This window comes from Ursus arctos, unplaced genomic scaffold (assembly GCF_023065955.2).
Source record: "Ursus arctos isolate Adak ecotype North America unplaced genomic scaffold, UrsArc2.0 scaffold_19, whole genome shotgun sequence".
In the NCBI taxonomy this organism is placed as follows: Eukaryota; Metazoa; Chordata; class Mammalia; order Carnivora; family Ursidae; genus Ursus; species Ursus arctos.
Genome location: NW_026622863.1, coordinates 295,782 through 316,551, shown reverse-complemented (window position 1 = coordinate 316,551; position 20,770 = coordinate 295,782). Strand labels below are relative to the sequence as shown.

The 20,770-nt window shown below is 54.7% G+C and overlaps 1 protein-coding gene across 1 annotated transcript in view; it reads left to right on the top strand.

Annotated features, from left to right (window-relative positions):
• The first annotated feature begins 2,981 nt into the window (after positions 1-2,981).
• SPIRE2 (spire type actin nucleation factor 2) overlaps positions 2,982-20,770 on the top strand; it is a 34,255-nt gene continuing 16,466 nt past the window's right edge. The window contains exons 1-3 of the mRNA XM_026494542.3: positions 2,982-3,298; positions 14,322-14,365; positions 18,067-18,423. Coding sequence (XP_026350327.1) covers positions 3,028-3,298; positions 14,322-14,365; positions 18,067-18,423 — 672 coding nt within the window. The 5' untranslated portion in view covers positions 2,982-3,027. The remainder of the gene's footprint in view (positions 3,299-14,321; positions 14,366-18,066; positions 18,424-20,770) is intronic.

The window sequence follows — 20,770 nt, the reverse complement described above, 5'->3', positions numbered from 1 at the left end:
CCAGTTAATGATTGACCCCAATCATTTCTACTGTGCTTCTCAGTTGAAACTTTTTAATTGCTGGAAATATGTGGCTTTATGTGTAAGATCCAAGTGGCAAGTTTCAGTTATGGAAGGACAAACATTTCTTTGATTCTGATGTTCTGTGGACAAATAGCCAAATGTTTGAACTCTGATGGCACTTTCAACTCAAATAAACCCCAGTTCCCATCTTAGCCCAGTGCTGCCCTGCTCACGATAAAAAGCAGGTATGTGCTCTTTCCCTTGATGTGTGTAGCCCAGATGACTACCCGTTTACCCTCATGAGCTCCTAAGGAACTCAGGAGCCCTCAGGTGGACTTAAAATACTCACTTGACTTTTTAATCAAAAGTACCGGCTGAGCTGGGTTCTCTTCCACAGGGAGGAAGTGGTTATCTTGACTTCCACTCGTGACTAACTGGTGCAACTTGACGCTGGACCTAGACTTCCCACCAACCAGCTCAGAAGCCAGCTGCACCTAGTTGCTAGAGCCTAGAGCCCTGGGAAAACTTGATCAGGTTTCTCTTCTAGTAGATTTATGCCTCATTTGATTCTTGGCTCAAAAGTAGCTCTTAGGCTCCTGGTCTACCAGGTTGGCTTCTTCCTCACCATAGACCCATTTCTAAGTCTCTTCCGGCACTTTCTGCGAGGATGGGTGGGTAAATGACCTAGGAGGATCAAAGATACAGTTTCTATGAACATCTAGAGAGCTGACTGATGGTTTTGCTTCCTTATTTTGGTCATGGCTAAGGGAAGAAAGCTTCAGACGTCAAGAGGTAAGTACTCTTTTGGTGTATCGATTTGGTTTAACTTCCATTATGCTATTTGCATAATCAAAGCATTGTAAATCTTATAACTTAAAAATAAGTTATTTAAGAACAAAAAAAAGAAAAGAAAAAGGAACAAAAATGAAATAAGTAGAACCTAACTTTTATAATTTTCAGTAAAACCTCTGTGTTCTGAATCTTGCTGGCTGACCTCTTGGAAGGTGCACAGGGATTCCTGAACAAATGATCAAGGCCAGATCAGAAAGGGGACGGTACTCTTACACAGGTGAACTCAAGGGCACTGGTCAGCCAGGTGTGAGGCATCACTCCATAGGCCCCCTCATCAAATGAGATCCTAAAACTATGTAGTCAATAAGGGAAATCTGAGGTCCTTCAGAATAGGGAAGGTTCAAACTTCTTGCTACAACCTAGCCGGCTTCCAGGTATGGTGATGATCCGCTTTGCTCTGTGGGCTCACTGCAAGGAAGGGTGCCCCTTCCCTGGATGTTCCTGCCACCCAGGAGGGGAGGGGCGCACCAGTCTACAGTGGGAGCAATGACCCTAGTTTCTGAAGAGTTGGTGATGAGACCTACGTGACCAGAGGTGTGGTGAATGGAAGTCTTTATTCTCCTGGAATCTGAAAGCAGGAACTATCCCTTGTGTGGGTCCATCAGGAACAACCTACCTCACTGCTGGGGGAGGACAGTTCCCAGATCACATACACCGGGCATTGTGTGACTGAGTCAGGGACTTCCCTAAACCACTGTGTAGATGGTATTGCTTCTCCATAAATAGGTCTCTGCCCAGGTTTCTTGCTCCTGCTGTCCTAAGGCAGACCTTGAAATTTCTCACTTAACCTCAATTGATAACCATGGGGTGGGGGGTAAAGAGTAAAGACCTGACAGGAAGATTAACCTGAGTGTTAGGCTCTTTGCACAATGTATTCAGGAGATAGCATATCTCCCCCACCCCCAGTCTCCATTTTCCTTCCACAAAGCACCAAACGCTGTTATTTTGTCTGTATAAGCTTGGAGAACTGGAAGTTGCCCAGCTATTGAATGTAAAGACTTTGGGCACAATTCATCTTTATCAAACTCCTGTTTGAAGATTAAAAATCCAGATAGGAAGATCTGGCACTAGGGCCCCAGGTGACAGCCTACACGCAGTCTTCATCCTCCCTCCCCAAGGCGAAACTGGCACCTTGTTGGGGTCTCTATACTCTGCTGTTGAGAATCGCCAGGGAACGTCCTAAGATCGTCACGGAATCTCCCGCTGTGGAGCCTCCCCCCTTCCCCAGGGATCCAGGCTGGGGACCAACTGCCTCACTGACATTTATTTTCCAGTTGCATTCTGGCCCTGTTACCCTCACCTGATACAACTATGGCTCAAAAGGTCTTGGGATTTTCGCCAGAATAGTTACCCGTGTGCCTAGGTGCCACCCCTCCCGTGAGTGAGCTGGCCTGGAATGAAAGCACAGACGTTCAAAGGGGACTGTGGTATGAACACAGGTGAATTACGCCACTACTTGTTTTTCCAGGAGACGCTCGAGCATTTAATTCAGACATAGGTCTCCTGCTGGACAGGGTCCTTTATCAAGCATTCAGAGCTCAGGGTTTCCCTGGCTCACGTTACCCTATAGTAAGTGGCCTCTTGAGGTCACCTTGCCAGCCGGCCTCCCACAGAGGCCACTGCAGCTATCTGCTCCTCCGAACCAAAGTCAGACGTGTGGGGGGGGGGGCGGTGGGTTCACAGGCCTCTTGACTCCCTCCCGCATTTCAGCGTCAAACGTGCCCAAGGCCCTGCAATCGCTGCAGTGCTTCCGGCTGGACGCCGGTTTACACATGCGTAGGAGAGCCTCGGGAGCGCGCCTCCCTTCGGCCCCGGCTCCGCGCTCCCCACCCTTCCTCTCCCGCCTCGCGCCCCCCACCCCGCCTCCTTCTCCCCACTAACCCGCACCTCTCCCACTCCGCCCGGCCCTGGCCCCTGGCCCGCCCCGCGCCCTCCCAGCTTCCCTCACCACCCAGCTCTGCGCCCCCGGCTCCCTCGGTCCCTCGGTCCTTCCCTCCATCGCCGGCCCCGCCCTCACCTGCCGCCGCTCTGCGGGGCGGGGCCGCCCGAGGATGACAAAGCAGCGGCCGGCGGCGCGGGACCCGCCCCCCGCGCTCGGCGGGTGCGTCGGCCGCCCAGGCGCGGCTGTTATGGAAACCGGCCGGGCGCGCAGGAGGCGATAATGGGGCGGCCATGGCCCGGGCCGGCAGCTCCAGCGGCGACGCGGCCGCGGGGCAGCGGGCCGGGGGCGCGGGGCGGCCCGAGCCGTGGGAGCTGTCCCTGGAGGAGGTGCTGAAGGCGTACGAGCAGCCCATCAACGAGGAGCAGGCGTGGGCCGTGTGCTTCCAGGGCTGCCGCGGGCTGCGGGGCGCGCCGGGCGCCGGGCGGCGCATCCGGGACACAGCGGACATCCTCCTGCGCCGGGACGGCTCGGTCAGCGCGCGGCGGGAGCCGGGCGCCGCGGGTGAGGGCCGGCGGGCGCGCGGGGGTGTGGCCGGGGGCGCGGGCGGCGCCGGGTGGGGGAGGGGGATGGCTGCGACCCTCTCTTCGTCCTCTCCCTCCCCTCCCTCCTCTCGGTCCTCTCCCTCCTCTCCCTCCCCTCCCTCCTTTCGGTCCTCTCCCTCTTCTCCTTCCCCCCCCTCCCCTCCCTCCTCTCCTTCCCGGTCCTCTGCTTCGGCAGCCTCCCTCCGCCGGACCCGGAGCCCCCTTTCCGCACCCTCCCTTCCTTGCTGGACCTGGCGTCCCCATTCTGCACCCTCCTCCCTTCCTGAAACCGGCAACCCTTCCACACCCTGGCTCTTTCTCACCCGCCCTAGGACACCCCCTCCCTTTCCCGGAACCCTTCCCTGACCATCCACCTCTCAACGTCTGGGCAGGCTGCTGTCAGTTGGCTGCCTGCAGTTGGGCATGTTTTCCTCAGGAGAGAACGATTTTGGTTTTTGATGGCTGAGTGCCTTCAGTAGACCCAATTCTGCCTCTCCTATCCCCAGTTCTCCGCACCTGGGGCTAGTTGCTTCCACTTTGGGCGGGTGTGTAGCCCTCAGTCTTTTGTGATTCATGGTGTGGAATGCTTGTCCTATTGGTAAGTGCAGATGCCTTAGGAGGGAAAGGAACAAGTGTCCTCTTGAAGCTTTTTTCCGTGGGAATGAGGGTGAGAGGAGGGAGCTGTGTCTCCCTTGGAATTCCGCAAATTCACCAGTTGCCTGCGTTTAATAGTAAGGAGAATGTGTAAAATTTGGGGGACAGCCTGCTTGGTTTTCCAATCATGAACAAGAACAAATAATTAATCCTTTGAAAGATACTGAAGTCTACTCAAAATAGTGAGTTTAGGTGATTTTCTTTCCTGGAGAACTGGAGTACTAGTCTGGGGCATTTGGCAGTATTAACCCAAAAGCTGATATGATACCCTACGGGGAAGCACAAAGCCCCTATGTGTGCTGGCCGAGAGCTGGGCCTTCTCCAGCCGTGAGAGCTTTGGGTTTGCAGAGGTCTTCATGGGCCAGCTTCATGGAGGACAGGGAAGGAGCAGGACAGAGCTGCACGGAAGCCATCGCTGCTGTGGTGACAGGGGGGTCTGCTGAACCCGCCCAGGGACCATCACTGTATTTCTCCACGGGGTCCTTCTCACGCCTGAGACCAACTCCTAGCTCTGTCTGTAACTCTGTTACGAAACATTTGCACATTTCTGTATTTCATGCAAAAAGCACCAACGTATTTGACAGGTGAAAATAATAAGAATTGGTATTCAAATGGTATTATTCCCATTTTATACTCGGTTAAGCTGAGGCCCAGGCTTGCCCAGAGTCACACAGAAAGTACTTGGATTCAGCCTCATACTCTTGATTGCTGTGTGTATGGTCTTCACAGGTGGGGCTGAGAGTATTCCCCCTGGGGGGCCTACATGGTGTATATTCACAAAGGGCCTTTCTCCTGAAGCTCTCTTTTCCGTCCTGTGCCCATCCCCATCCCTGGAGATAACAATATAAACCAAGATCTGGCTCCTTGCACTGCAGAGTGGGACAGGACTGTAGGGGCCTGCCTGGTCTGACCCTTTGATTTTAAAGATGGGAAAACCGAGGCATAGAGTGATGGCTGGTTAGAACTAAGGGCCCCTGCATCTCTCTAACCGCGGGGGAGTCAAGCCGTGTTTCTTACTGGTAATCTCCAAAATGCACCTTGACGGCTATGCTTCATGTTGGTGGTCACCAGGTTCTTTCTAGTCCCCAGGGATTGGACTCCTCCTTCCTCCTCCTCCTGCTTGCATGCCCACAGCCTGACTGGAAATCCAGGCTGGGGTTTAAAGCTCACATGTGGCCACTCTAGGGGACTTACTAGCCCAGGACACGAGGGAGCCCAATTCCATTTTCCATTCAATATGATCTTTGGTTTCTGTTCATAAACATGTCTCATAAAGGCGGATGAGGGTTATGACTTGCTGCCTCTTTAAAGTTAAGAAAAATAGGGCGCCTGGATGGCTCAGTCAGTGAGGTGACTCGATCTCAGCTCAGGTCTTAATCTCATGGTCGCAAATTCAAGCTCCTCGTTCGGGTTCCATGCAGGGCATGTAGCCTACTTAAAAAAAATAAAGATTAAGAAAAACAGATTGCCCTGAACTTTCTCTTCAGTCCTGTTGAGCTTTCACTAATCAGCTGAAACTTTAGTCCCACGGCGGTGGCTAACCCAGCGTTTCTCTGGGACTTGAATGAGTTGCGAACTTATGAAGGGTATGTGTTTATGTCTTGCTGTGAATAGCAGTTGGGAAAATCAGGATCATTTAACATTGCCTCACGTGGGCCTTCAGTATAAAGTTCTGGTAAATCTAGCATTAAAATAACGTTAAAGAAATCAAAACTAAACCACGCTTGGGGGAATGATTAATATCCTAGCATACAAGGTGTGGTACCTCTCCCTTCTTCCAGCTAAGTGGGGAAGAAGTCCTAACCTTTAGTCTGAAGACTTTGTAACTGCTGGAAGCCCCCCCCCTTTTTAAGTGGAGAAAATGTGTTAATATGTGAAGTTATTTTTAAGAGGTCATTATTAAAACCTCTTGATGGGGAAAGAGTTACTTTTTTTTTTTTAATCGAGTCAAGAAATTCAATCAGCCATCACAGTGAATGCCTGTGCCCAGCCGTTCCCTGAGGCAAAGCTGATTCCCTAAACGCAGCTCTGTCAGTGACCCAGTGACCCTGGAATGCTTTCCGTGGCATTTGTCCATTTGATGCCCTCCTGGGCAGTTCACCCCAGGAGAATGACTGCTCCCCAGTGCAGTGTTTGGCTGTCTCCTTAATGGAAAGACCATATGCCTTTCTGGCCTACAGCTGCGGATAGAACATATCTCCAGGCACCAGGCTCTCCACCAAGAAAGCCCATGGACAGGCAAAGGCTGGGCATGAGTCTTGACAAAGGTGTGTCTGAGATGGGGGTGAGCTCATCACCTCCCACCTTTCCCATCCTGCTTCTGCTAATTTACACACTGTCCTATTTTTCTGACTTTTTTCTTGTAAGTTTTGATGCTACACCTTTTCATAGGCCCTGCACTCCAGGTTGGGTGCCTCATGTGATCTGCCCACCGGGCCCGCCTGCCCCTCTGGCCCCTTCCTGCTGCTGCTTCTGCCTGGAGTTTAGAGGCCAGCTGTCCCCATGGTGAGGGACCTAGCTGTCTGCAGGGTAAGGCTCTTCAAGCAGCCCACCGCTGCACAGACTCGAGACCTTCCCAACTCAACTCATTTTCAGTCCTGAGTTTCCAACACAGAAATGATGAATAGTCTGTCCTGTATTGGGCGGTGGTATCCTGTGTCATGAGCTCCATGGGGCCCAGAATTCTTTTTCACTTCAGCTCAGTAGCTGGAGAAACAGCAACACTCAGGAGCAGGCTTTGTTATCGGACTCGTGGCCCATTCCTTCTCGGTAGACTGTGACGATGGTAGCACATGGCTGGGGAAGGATGAGGACTAGTGAGGGAGTATCAGGACAGAGCCCCGGGCCCAGGAAGTGTGTGTGTGCACAGACACACAACACACACACAGACACGGACACAGATGCATACAGGTGCACAGACACAAGCTCACAGACCTGGATGCATACAGGTGCACAGATGCAGACACACACACGCTCACGGACACGGATGCATACAGGTGCACAGACACACGCAGACACGCGCTCACGGACATGGATGCATACAGGTGCACAGATGCAGACACACACACGCTCACGGACACAGATGCATACAGGTGCACAGACACGCAGACGCTCACGGACATGGATGCATACAGGTGCACAGACACACGCAGGCACGCGCTCACGGACATGGATGCATACAGGTGCACAGACACGCAGACGCGCTCACGGACATGGATGCATACAGGTGCACAGATGCAGACACACACACGCTCACGGACACAGATGCATACAGGTGCACAGACACACGCAGGCACGCGCTCACGGACATGGATGCATACAGGTGCACAGATGCAGACACACACACGCTCACGGACACAGATGCATACAGGTGCACAGACACACGCAGACACGCGCTCATGGACACAGATGCATACAGGTGCACAGACACGCAGACACACGCTCACGGACATGGATGCATGCAGGTGCACAGACACGCAGACACACGCTCACGGACATGGATGCATACAGGTGCACAGACACGCAGACGCGCTCACGGACATGGATGCATGCAGGTGCACAGATGCAGACACACACACGCTCACGGACACAGATGCATACAGGTGCACAGACACACGCAGACACGCGCTCACGGACACAGATGCATACAGGTGCACAGACACACGCAGACGCGCTCACGGACATGGATGCATACAGGTGCACAGACACGCACATGCAGACACAAACTGCACACATGCGCTGGCCTGGCGTGTCCTCTCCCAAGAGCTGAGGTAGGGTCCATGGCTATCAGGAATGGCTCTGGGCCCCTGGTGCTCTGGGAGGCCCTGCTAGTCCTGTGGGCTCCAGCTGTTCAAGCTGGACTTGGTGGGCCTCATGGGGAAGTCCCCTTCTGAGTGACTGGGGACTGTCTTTTTAGCCTGCCTGTATTTTTTTAAAATATTTTATTTATTTGTTTGATAGAGAGCATAGCAGGGAGAGCAGCAGACAGGGAGAGGGAGAAGCAGCCTTGCAGAGCAGGGAGCCTGATGTGGGGCTCACCTTAGCAGAAGGCAGATGCTTAACGACTGAGCCACCAGGGTGCCCCTCTTCTGGCTGCTTGACTCCTCCCCAGCGTGGCTGGTGCTACCGATCCTTGCTGTCACTCAGGGATCCTTGGCGTTCTGGGGCTCTTTTTGCTTTTTGTTGCACCCTGTGAAGGTCCCCAAGTCAAGACATAGTGTGGAGATGAAGCCAAGCCACCAAGGGTCTTCACAGTCCGGGGAGACAGCAGCTGATGTTTTTGGGCTCTTGGGGGAATGTGCTGGGCAGGGCTGGGCTGGTTAGGATCCCCATTGCACAGATGAGAAAACTGAGGTTCCCAAAGCAAGCATCCAGTCACCCCATGTGGGGGTGGGGGCAGGGCTGCAAGTGTGGACGCGGCTGGGCTCCAGACCTGCCGCTGCCCTCAGCCTGGCCTTGGGAAGTGACTTGTGACTCTGCTCTGTGAAATGGGAGGATAGAAGCACCTACCCCCTAGACCGTGTTAAGCCTAGGGACCTACCTGGCGTGGGGGAGCGCTCGGTGTCGTCTCCTCCTGTATGCACCTCAGCCAGACCTGCCTTAGGAAGCAGCACCAGATTCATGGGGTGCGCGAGGCCTTACAGAATTCGAGGCCGCAGCGCGAGGCGCAGGCGGGAGCTCCGCAGAGGATGCTCGGCCAGGGTTCCCGTGCACGTTTCCCCAGGATGTGCAGCATTGTGCCCGGAAACACCCACACACTCCCGTGACCCTGGGTGGGGCAGAGGCAAGTGGTTGCGGTGAGGTTCCTGGCCTCTGTGGGTGTGACTGTGTGGGCCGGGTGTCTGTAGATGGCATTCCTGATTTCCTCTCACCTCTGAGCAGAGATGATCTCACAGGCAGGCATCCCCCAACAAGCCGTGTGAGTGCTGGTGGCTGGAGGTGGCCGTCACCCATGATCGGGTTAAGCTTAGCCTGTGTGGCCGCTTTGGCCCAATACCCACCCGGCTGTTTGCAGGTTCTGCCCTGTGCTTTCCGGAGAGGCTGCAACTGTCGAGAAGGTATCCTCAGGGTCCCCGTGTACCCTTGAGCTTGGCTCATGAAGGATATAGCCCTGCCACGTTCAGGGCCCTGGTCACCCCCACCCCAGCCCCCACCACTGAGGTCTTCACAAAGAAGGGGTTCTCTGCTGTCTTTTTAATTGGCCACCAGGGGGTGACCTGTGGGGGCCAGAAGTACTCGAGTGCTCCCACAAAGGAAGCATCGTGACCCTGGTTGGTCTGGTCCTGGGATGTGGCAGTTTCAGTGAATATGCCAGTGAGTATCAGCTGCGGGAAGGGTTAGGGTTTCGCTCTGATCCTGTTCGACTCCTCAGAGGGAGTTCGGCCTCCAGTGAGGACCCGTCAAGGAGGGAGCCTGCCTGGAAGCGCCAACGTGGTGACGACGCAGATCGGCCTGGGCAGAGCCCGGGGCGCCTGTCCTCGGCTTCAGCTCTGCCTGGAATCCCCGCGTGGTCAGTGTCTGGTCCACCCAAGGAGACGAGGCACAACAAGCGGAGTGTAAGAGTTTTCTCGGCTGCAGTGAGCAAGTGACACAAATTCCCTGCTGAGACAACACATGTGTGTTCTGTGACAGCAGGAGAGGGCGGAAAGCCAGGATAACCTCTTTGCCGTAGCAGCTTCCCTTCCATCTGCTACCCCAGGTACCCTTGCAATGTCACATAACATGTCCACGGGTCCTGGGGATTGGAGCAGGTGGGGCCGTTGGTCACACAGGTGGCAGGGACGCTGTTCCCAACCCCACCCATCAGCAGCATCAGGGTGACGACTGTGGACCTAGAGCTGCATGTAATGCTTTACTGGGGCTCTCCTCACCCTTGAGTCCACTGGGGGCACGTAGAGCACAGAATCTTGGATTGCTGGGTCCCCCCACCCCCATGAGCCCGATGCTACCCAGGTCCTGGGTGGTCCTGAGAATCTTCTGACAAGTTCCCAATGATGCTGATGCTGGGGGTTCCAGGACCCACTCTGACCGTCAGGCACGGTGTGTGGATTCCCTACACCACACCCTAAGGAGCGGTCGCCCACTTCCTGTTGGAAACCCCTCCGGGGCCAGGACTCATTCCATCTTCACATGACTGGAATGGTCAGTGAAGGGGACGACTCATGGTCTGGGTGTTGGCTTCAGAGCCAGGCTAGCCGTGGACTGGATCCCAGCCAGGTGACCTTGGGCAAGTTCCTCCCCCTCTCCGGCTGCACTGTGGGCCAACAGTGGGGACTGCTTGACATGGGCCCCGAAAAGTAGTCAGGCACTTCAAGGAGCCACCCTTAGCCCAGCGGGGAGGGGTGCCTCAGAAGTTAATGCCCCCTTTCAAGGCTGCCGCCTGTCTGCTATGAACGTCAGTGGGGTGGTGGTCCCCAGACACACTGGCAGACGCTGGGTGTGGACGCGCCGAAGGAGCAGAGGAACTCTGACCTCTCCCTCGCAGGGCTTACTGAGAACGTAGAAAGTCAACAGCGTGATTGCTGGGAGTGTGGGGAGTCCTCTGGCCAACACCTATTTCCTGGACTTGGGTCCCCCCTGGAACTGAGGGAGTCATGGTGGTGCTACGTTCTTGCTGCAGGGGGGGGAGCCACACCCTGTGCGTGACGTGTGTTGATGGAGAAGGGGCTTGATGTCAGCCGTAGCCCGTGGAGACAGGCGGAAGTGAGCTGAGGAAGAACGCGCCAGAAGCACGAGGGGCCCCTGCCCTGCAGCGCTCTGTGCTTGCTGAACAAACGCACAACTTCCCAGGTGTGAGCAGGCGTGTTCCTCTTAGCTCGGGTTTGCCACCAGCTCGTGTCTAGAGACCGGTGCTCCATCTAAGACATTACTTAATTTAAGTTTTGAAATTGCCTCTTGACAACGAAGCCAGCATTTACTGAAGCGTTTAGTAGGTGCCACACGCTACGTGGTGTTCGTTTTGGGGTGTTTTTTTTTAAGAATTTATTTTTAAGTCATCTGTACCCTACCACATGGGGCTCGAACTCACAGCCCTGAGGTCGGTGTCGCCTGTTCTGCGGCTGGAGCCAGGGGGCGCCCCGTTGGTGTCTGTACAGTCATGGTGTGATGGGCGACCCCCGTTCTGTAAGAGCCGGGCAGGGGGCTTGGGAAGGCCAGCGAGTGGCTGCCAGACACGCTGGTGGTGTCACTTCTTTTTTTTTTTTTTTTTTTTAAGATTTTATTTATTTATTTATTTGACAGAGAGAGACAGCCAGCGAGAGAGGGAACACAAGCAGGGCGAGTGGGAGAGGAAGAAGCAGCCTCCCAGCGGAGGAGCCTGATGTGGGACTCGATCCCATAACCCCGGGATCACGCCCTGAGCCGAAGGCAGACGCTTAACCGCTGTGCCACCCAGGCGCCCCTGGTGGTGTCACTTCTGAGTCTGTGTGCGCCCCGGGTTGTGGGAGGGCGGGAGGACGCCGCGTGCTCGCTCGCCCGCCCGCAGGTTATCTCTTGATGCCACAGCATGTGTTCCAAATCCAGAAAGTGTAAAGGGAAACAGAGTCTCCTGCCAGCCTGCCCACTCTGTGTCCATTTCCTGCATATGCCGGCGTGCAGGGGGGCTGCCTGTGCTCGCCCCTTAATGGGGAGCCCCGACTGTCTGATTACAGAGGACACCCCCTCCCACGTAGGGGCTGCCCCGTGCCCCCTTGTGCGGATGTCTCCACATATCTTCAGTGGGTATTTGCGTGTCCAGCAGGTCACTGTTACGAAGGGCACTGCTGTTTGTGGTCTCGGGTCATGCCACGTGGGCACATCTGCTGAATCAAGGCAAGCAGCGGTGTCATTTTGAGAGACATGGCAGGTTGTCTTCCTTGGGGTTGTTGCCATTTCCCGCCAGCACTGAGTGGGGGCCCTGCAAGGGCCTCGGTCTGTCCACCCTGCTGTTGAGCCACACGGGTGTTCTTGAGAACTCAGCCTGATGTGCAGAAAGGCAGGAGCCACCAGGGCTCAAGCTAGGACCCCACCCTTTGTGGTTTGCATCCGTTGTTGGTAATTAGGAACCTGGGGGAGCCTAGTAGAGCCAGTGCATGTGTGCGGTCTCCTGGGGGCTGAAGAGGGGAGTCCTTGGCTCCTCCATGGCCATTCTCTGTCATGACCGCAAGCCTAAAGAGAGTCACAGGCAGGATGCCCATGGTCTGAGCCTGGTCGGGAGGTCCTGGTGGCTCCATTGCCATCATCATGGTGACCACAGCGTCCACACCCTCACAGGATACTGGGCTCTAAGAAGGGTCTGCATCTGCTCCCTCACTTGTCCTTTGAGGTAACACTGTGGGTTAGGGGCAGGTATTATCTCCATCCGAGGGTGAAGAAAGGAGGTCAGAGAAGCAAGACCCTTAAGGTCATGACCACAGGTAGCTAGGGATCTGACCCGAACTACGCTCCTCCTTCCCTGTGCTCCCCACCCAGGCACAGAGGGGCAAGGCTGTCAGCTCTCCGCCTACCACCCACTCCACCTGCAGACCTGGACCTGCGGGGCAGGGGAAGCACTTGCCTGGGAGCTCCAGCCTGCAAAGTCCTCACAGACTTCTCTCCTCCAGATCATCTTTCATCTTGTACTGCTGTGACACAGGAGTCTTTCCAAGGAAACTTCCTAGCATCTTGGTTTCTCCTCATTGGTTACGTCACACATGAGACATCACATCAGCTTCTCTTTCCCAGTACATCTTGGTGAGGGTGCTCTTTGCAGGGAGAGAGAAGGCCGCCCGTGGAGGGGCAGCGTCCCGGAGACTGAGTGTCCTGGTTGCTACCCCACCTCAGTGTGACCTTGATGGCCCTGGTGAGAACACTTCTGCCCCAGCTGCCTCCATCTGCTTCTGTCTGGGTCTCTCTGTCTTCCCTCCAAGACAGTTTTTCAAATAAGCAGAAGGTAGTTTGCACGATGCTCTGTGACCACCCTGGCAAACAAGGGGACATAGGGACATAGGCATTAAAATTATTCCAACCAGAAGGCTTCGCATTGACCAGCGGACCGCACGGCACTCAGTCTGTAAAGGACACTGCAGGACCCCCTCCCCTTCTTGGCCCTCAGGATAACTCAGGATGCTGGCCGGTTCCACGAGCACCTTTCTTCTGAGCCTGATTTCTTCTTCCCGTTGCCTCGATCCAATCACGGCTGCACCCTCTGATTGAACCCCGAACATGGGCCACCGGAGACTGCTTGCTGCTCACTTTCCTCTCCACTGATGCTGGGAGTGGACTGTTCTCCGTTACTCTAATGCATCAGCCCAACACAAACGCCCTTGGTCTTTGGCAGTCTCCCTGGCTCTTCATGGCATTTTGAAAATATCTGCAGAGGTAGCGGGTTCACTTAGCAGAGATTCCAGGGTCTGTGGTTTTTTATACCCTAGCTCGTGCCAACAAGAAGCTAAGGCAACTCAAGTTCACCCCAGCAGAGGGTCTACCCGCATGTGTAATGCAAGGGAGCTTGTAGAAGTCGGTGGGTTTTCTGTGTCTCATGCAGCCTTGCCTTGTGGGAGACCGGGGCAGTGGGTGGTGTGGGGAGCGGCTGGAGCAGATTCTAGGGTCCCCTGGCCTGGCCCCACCTGGCACCACCACCTACTAGCTGTGATGTCTTGGGGCAATTGAGCTTACCTTTCAGGACCTGTTTGCTCATCTGTGAAATGGGTAACAAAACCACCTACCTTCTGGGTTGTATATGGGTTACAACAAGTGGGCACTTATAAATATGTTAATTCAGTGCCGTGTTTAATAACAAACATAATAAAATACCTTGTACCTAATTTAACACCTGGCCTTCAACCCAGGCACTCTTATTCTCTGACGGAGACACTGACGGTCTCGGCAGATCTGCATATCTGCAGGTGGGGGCCGGATGCTGACTTACCCAGCTCAGCTCTTGGGAACTCTGAGCAAAATCTGTGTTGCCTTTGAGCCTGGGTTTCTCATTGGACTCCGCTGTGATTTGGGGGCACAATGCTTCCGATTGTGAATTATGGACCGTGGGAGCTTTCCTGTAGACAAGACTTAACTGCTCCTTGTTCCCTCTTGACTCTTGTGCCAACTGTGCTTCCCCAGGGGACCCCGTTGGCTGCTCCCCTCTGAGTGGTCACTTGGGGTGTGACTGCTGTGTGGGGCGTGGGCAGGGGCTGCATCAGTCTCCTGGCCCCGCATCTGGGTGTCCACCGAAATGACTGGCAACACGACCTGGTTAAGTTTTCTCGTGTTCCACTGGAGCCTTTGGGGGACACACTGTGTGTTCCCTAGAGGGAAGGCGGCTGGGCGTCCCTATTCGTCAGGGCCTGGGGCTGCTGACGTATGTCTTGACTGCCTGTTATCTCCCCTTGCAGAGTCCACAACGATGGTGCTGTCACCAGCCAGCTCAGAAGCCCAGGTACCTTTAAAATAATTTTTAAGTTTACTTGATACACGTGAAAACTAATATGTGTCATAGCATGTCAGTTAAAAAGCATGTAAAGTAGTTACACGGTTGTTTCCATGAGGTGGGGCACAGATAAAATACTCAAAGGGCTTAGTTGAAAGGACTTGATGAAGAGAGTGGGTGGGTGAGGACAGACAGCCCACTGAGGTGGTGTGGAACCTGGCAGGCCTTGGTAGGCCCGAAGGCTAGGGGAGCGATGGTGCCCCACCCCGCTCTCCTCTTCCACCCCAAGCTCTTGGTGTTGCCTCCTGCTGACCCGAGGGAGGGAGCAAAGGTGCTGTGGTCTGTGGGGTTGGCCCCCCGGGCACAGAGTGTCAGTCAGGGAGTGGGTCTGAGAGGCAAACAGGAGAACCCCCACCCCACCCACAATTCAGATCTCCCCAGTAGGACCTGTGTCTCCATGTCCCATCCAGCTGCCCCCCGGGAATTTGTCCTGGATTTAATGTTGGTCATTCCACTGCCTTTACGCAAGCTTTATGCAAATATGTATGTATTTATTTGTTAAGCACAGCCTTATACCAAGGGTAGGGGGTGGTCACAGGCCGAAGGAGGTGGTATAGTGTGTTGCGCGAAGTAAAAAACAGTGATAACATCATCCCAGCGCTTCCCTGCTTTCTCTTACTACCACATGCTGGCTGCAGGTCAGAGATAAGATACCCTCCCCAGCAGTGCACTGCCTACGAGTGTCCAGAGCTCGGTGGTGGTACCGTTAATACAGATCGCTTTCCGTAATTTGCTTTCGGAAAAAACCTGTTTTCAAGACTCATTTCCATTCCTGGATACTTCGTTTATCCAAAGCCCGGGAACATTCCCCTGCCTTTCCGACAGTGATCCCAGGGCTGCCCCGGTTGCCCGGAGTCCCCGGTGAATGTGCGTCTGTCTACCACACCGAAAGAGACCCAGTGTTATAAGGAGCTTTGTTTGTGGGGGTCCAGTCTGGACTCTTGTGCCCAGAGGCCCACAGATTAACCCGAGCGCCCCACCCCAGGGACTACGGTAGGAGGCTGCCTGTGCTAACGCAGATCGCTGGCCGGCCCCTCGCAGAGACCGTCCTGCAATTCCAACCCCTTGCCTCTGTAAGCCCTTCAGTTAGCAGGCTGTTCCCTCGCGCTGGCCTACGTGAGCCTCTTCGGTTCCCGAAATGCTGTGGGCAGGTAGGGCTGGAGGTTCTGAGACACTGGCTGGCTGCCCAGATTTTCCTTATGGGGAAGCAAGGGCTCTTTGCCTTTCAGGGAGTTTCCAGTGTCTGGGCTGGAGCACAGAGAAGCTTTTAACCTAGCAGCTATCAGATAAGAGGCTCCCTTTGGAGTTAACCCTTTAACTGATGGGATGCTAGCTTAGGCCAGCTACCAGGAGAAAGAGGGAGAGGCATGGGTGGGTTGGGTGCTGCTCTGTGGTGCACTGGGGCAGGGGCTGGCCCCCTTCGTCTGCCCTGCTCCATGCGGCAGAGTGGTCTCCAGTGGAGAGACGGGGCAGAGCCCCCCTGGACCAGCGGGGGCTGCGGAGTAAAGTAGCCATAAGCCTCTCCCTCCATCTTCCTGGCATCTACCTCTGGGCCAAGAAAGAATCATTGGGCATTTGTGTGAACCATGGAACTTCCCAACCCAGTAGCCCTGATGGGGATCCCACTGCCACAGGGGACTCCACCTGGCCCTGGCCTTGTGCCCTCTGACTCATGATTTGGGGTTGTGACCCTTGCCTACCTAAAGCAGAGATAAGGCAGCCTCCAAGGGTGGACTGGGGTTTTGTTGACTCTAGGCTGGAACTTTGCTCTATTGGAGCCTTGCTTTTTCTTACCAGGCCCAACCCTCTCCCGGAGCTGCCCCCTCCAGGCTCAGGGTGTGTTCTAGGCGTTCCTGCAGGAGAGAGAAGATGTCTTGTGCCTGCCCCCTGCCCGACAGTGACTTTCTCTGTGTCCTCCTTCAGCTCTGCTCAGGCTAGTTCCCCTGGGCTGCAGGTGTAGGAAATGAGAGGAGAGGCCACAGGCCTCTCCATCCCCTAGGCTAGGCGGACTTGGGGGTGGAAGGTAAGGGTGTGGCTCCATCCGCCACAAAGTGGCCTCCCACCTTGGCACAAGGCTTGGAGCACAGGCTGTGGGCAGCCCTGGGTCCCAAGTCCAGCTCCACCAGCTGCCAGCTGTGGTCAGGTGACCTGACACTCCGTGCCTCCCTCCTCTGCCTAGAAACCGGAGGTTAGCTCTGGGGTTGGGTTGTCCTATAGTTAAGTGACAAAGCGCCCAGAGTACTTGATGACAGGAGAAGAGCTGTTGTCATTTTGTACCATTGTCGTGAAGAGGGAATGTCAAAATAGGAAAGCCAAGCCAGCTAGAAGCAGAGTGCATGTGCTTATCCTCCCCCCTCTGTGTTTGCTGACATGGCTCTTCCCTGTGCGAGCAGACCTGGCCTTCTCAGGACTGCATTCCTGTGAGCAGGGCACGTCAGGTGCCGATGGCAATTAAACAGACACACGAGTAGAGTGGCGGTATTTTGCAGACATCCTCCAGAGAACGCAGATTCCCCAGTGGTTAATTGTAGTCCCTGAAAATAGGGTTTTCTGCCAAGTAATATTGAGAAGTACTGAGTGAAGAGGTGTCTCTATTGCAAAACTTAGATTTTTAATATGCTAATATGCTTTTAAAAGAAGTAATTATGGAGAACTTCAAGCCCACATGAAGTAAACCACAGCATTGTAAGCCCCATACCTGGCTGGGCTCCAGCAGCTGCTGTGAGCCTGGGCGACGCCATCCACTCCCGCTCCCACCTCCACCCCCACCCCCACTCAGGGGCCATGACTTTTTTCATTTTTTTTCTTTTTCAGGTTAAATTTACATATGTTGAAATTTATGTGAAGTTTAAAATATTTTTAAGGGAGAGGATGTCATTTTTTATGAGTTCTGTTAAAGTGTCTCTATCATGTGTCATTAACGATTCCAGCGTGCTAATCTTTCTCATTTAAAATACACTCTTACATGACATTAAATGCTAATGTTTAATTCGGTGATCTGTCTTTTTAAATCACATTTTTTGGGATATGCTTTCTATTCGGTGAGCTCCTGTGCTCCTTCCAATCTCTACCTCAGCCCTCGGCTTGGAACCACTGACCTGCTTTTTATGGCTGTAGATTGGCTTTACTTGCCTAGACTTTTGTATAAATGGAAACGCGCAGTTGGGCTCTGCTGCTCTGTGGTCACCGTGTGTGTAAGATGAGGGCATAAGTTTGACCCTTGGCGCTGCTGCCTGGTACCCCGTGGGAAGCGTGGGTCACCTGTGTGTATCATGTGCCGGTTGAAGACAAGTCCTGTGTGGGTGTACGTCTTTCCTTTTTCTTGGTTAGAGACTCGGGAGAGGAGATGTCCTCACTTCACATCGTAAAAGCACATTTGACCATAAGGACTTGCCGAACTGTTTTCCACGGGCGCCATGCTGTTTGGAAAGCGTCTTGTCCGTTCCGCGACATGTCTGGTTGGCTCACAGCGCGTGCCCTCTGCACGGCGGCTGGCTGCTGCTGTTTCAGCCTTAGAAGTCGTGCTGTGCTCTCATCTCGGGGAGGTTGTCTTGTAATTCGTGGGGCGTTGTCCCTCTTCTGGCTGGGTCCTTTGCAGGTTGCCCTCTTTCCCCCCTCTCCCCATGACACTCTGGGCCCCTGTCCTGCAGATGGTGCAGTCACTGGGCTTTGCCATTTACCGCGCGCTGGACTGGGGTCTGGATGACAGCGAGGAGCGAGAGCTCAGCCCACAGCTGGAGCGGCTCATCGACCTCATGGCCAACAACGACTGTGAGGACAGCGGCTGTGGGGCTGCCGATGAGGGCTATGGGGGCCCGGAGGAGGAGGAGGAGGCCGAGGGCGGCCCCCGCGCTGTGCGCACCTTCGCCCAGGCCATGCGGCTGTGTGCGGCGCGCCTGACCGACCCCCGGGGTGCGCAGGCCCACTACCAGGCTGTGTGCCGGGCACTCTTCGTGGAGACACTGGAGCTGCGGGCCTTCCTTGCCAGGGTCCGTGAGGCCAAGGAGGTGAGCGAGCAAGGATGTGTCAAGGAGGGGCCAAGGACGTGGCAGGGCTTCCTGGAAGCCAAGGAGGGGAAGGGTGGGCCAGGAGCAGATCAGGGCACGAGGGGGTGGTATGCCCAGGTGGAGAGCAAGTGGAAGGGATCACAGGTAAGGGGGAAAAGGCCCCAAGGTACCTTCCTGGCCATCTCCCCCCCCCCCCCCCGCCTTGCATTGGTCCCTCTGTCTCTCCAGCAGGAGGTGGAAATCCTCAGCTCAGGAGTCTGACTAGCCTAGCCTTGCTGTCTGCTCTCAGGGTTGGGCACTATCTCAGAGGCTTTGCAGGTTTTCCCTTGACCCCAACACCTTCTTCTTAGCAGTTTTGCAGAGGAAGGAGCTAAGGTTCAAGGACATTAAGTAGCTGGCTCTCAGCCTTTTGGCCCCAGGACCTCCTTCCTGTTGCCTCCCAGCTCCTCATGTTTCCGTGTCCAGCGAGGCCTGGCTATCCTCTCCCAGTGCTGGTTCCTTCCGGAAATGGGAGCTCCAGGCAGCACTGCAGGCCTGTGCACACAGGTGCTCAGTGTGCTTGGAGTTTGGGGAGGTAGGAGATTCAGCCCCGGTAGCCTTCCACCACTCTTTCTTCAGGTAAGCCAATAGAGGCTCTGAAAGGTGTCCCTTGCCCCAAGGCAGAGCTAGTACAGACAGAGCTGGGGTCTCCCCAGGGTTGTCCTGTCTTTTCACGGTCCCAGAATTACTAGCTGACAGCATTCCTTCAACTGTCCCATCTCCTCCCTTGGAGGGAGCTGACATCCTTCCTTGAAGCAGGGGCCTTGGCACAGGGACTCCTGCCTCCCATCAGCAGTCACAGATGAGAAAATGCAGACTTGGTAGAGGGCAACTCGTTCCACCCACTCTTCCTTAAATGGCAGAAGGTGTTTTTTGGAATTGACCGATGCTGGTCCCTGGTTCCCTGGACCAGCTTCCCTGAACTCGTGGGTAGATTCTCAGGATTGCTCTGATTGACAGGGCCTGGGTCCCAGCACAGGACAAGTCAGCAACACTGCCTGAGCCACTGGGCCCTTATCTGTAGCCCACCTGATGGCCTAAGGGTGTGTGGTCCCTCTGCCTACTCCCTGCCCCCCGCCGACCCCGCTCTACCTTTGCGTCTTAGAGATTTTCTTCTACTGTTCTGATTAGTGGATGGTCTTAATGCTTTTGTTTTCTTGCTCTGAAGTCCTCTGTTCTGTTGCTAGGATCAGTTCCTTATCCAGACAATGGAAGCTCTTTCTTTAGCAGGAGCAAACAAGTCTAGACTTCCAAGTAATTCACCCAAGAGATGTTCAGGGAATTGGTAGTGACAGGGAGTGAGAAGAGGGTCTCTCGGTGGGACACATCTGGGCTGGCATTTTAGGAAGAAACACCCTGCTCAGGGACAGGTCTAGAACTCCAGGAGGGATGGGCGACCCACCCTTCATGCCCTTTGCCCACAGGAACTGCCAGATCACACACAGGTCTATTTTTAGAATCAGCCAGATCTCACACCATGTGCTGCTCCGAGACTTGGCAGCATTTTCTGGAGTGTCCCAAAGCAGTTTAGCGAGTAGCTTGGGGTGAAAGCCAGGGCAACCGGTTCTGTCTTGGGGGGGGGGCGCGGTGAGGTGGGAGCTGTGTGCTAAAGGTTCGATGCTTCTCCAGGGTAGGGGAGTTGGTGGGAGCAGAGTCTCCAGCTGCTGCCAAGATCCGGGACAATGAAGGCGGTGAATCTAGTAGCTTCTTGCCATTCTCAACAAAGAATAGTTACCTAACAGTCCTTCATGTTCTTCTTTGGCCCCCACCATGATGGCGGCATTTTCTCTACTTGAGGAAATACGAACCTGTGTCTCTTTCCCAGGACTTGCTGAGTAACTCATCCTCTTACCCCCCTATCCACCCATCCATCCACCATTCCTCCATCCACCTACCCACCTGTGCATCCGTCCATTTATTCATTCATTCAACAATTATTTAAGACCTAGCATCTGTCATGTTGTGCTAGGGACTAGGAATACTAAGGTGAGAAAACAGAAACATAAATGTGGTTCTGGCCTCATGGAGCCAGTGGTCCAGACAACACTCAAAGAAGTAGAGAACTGTAAAACGCTAGTGGGGGTCACGTGTCAAGAAGCAACCGTGGCTTTTCTAAGGCGGGGGTGCATGTGGCCTGGGCAAAGAGGCTAAGGCATTCCCGAGGACGCGTCCTGTGAGCCGGACCTGAAGGAAGACGGGGAGCTCTTCACAGATGACAGAGAGCAGGGCTCCCCTGCATCCGCTCTCTCTGAAGGACACGTTGCCTCTCTGGGCCGTGTAGATGAGGCGAGAGAAGGGTGCGCGTTCT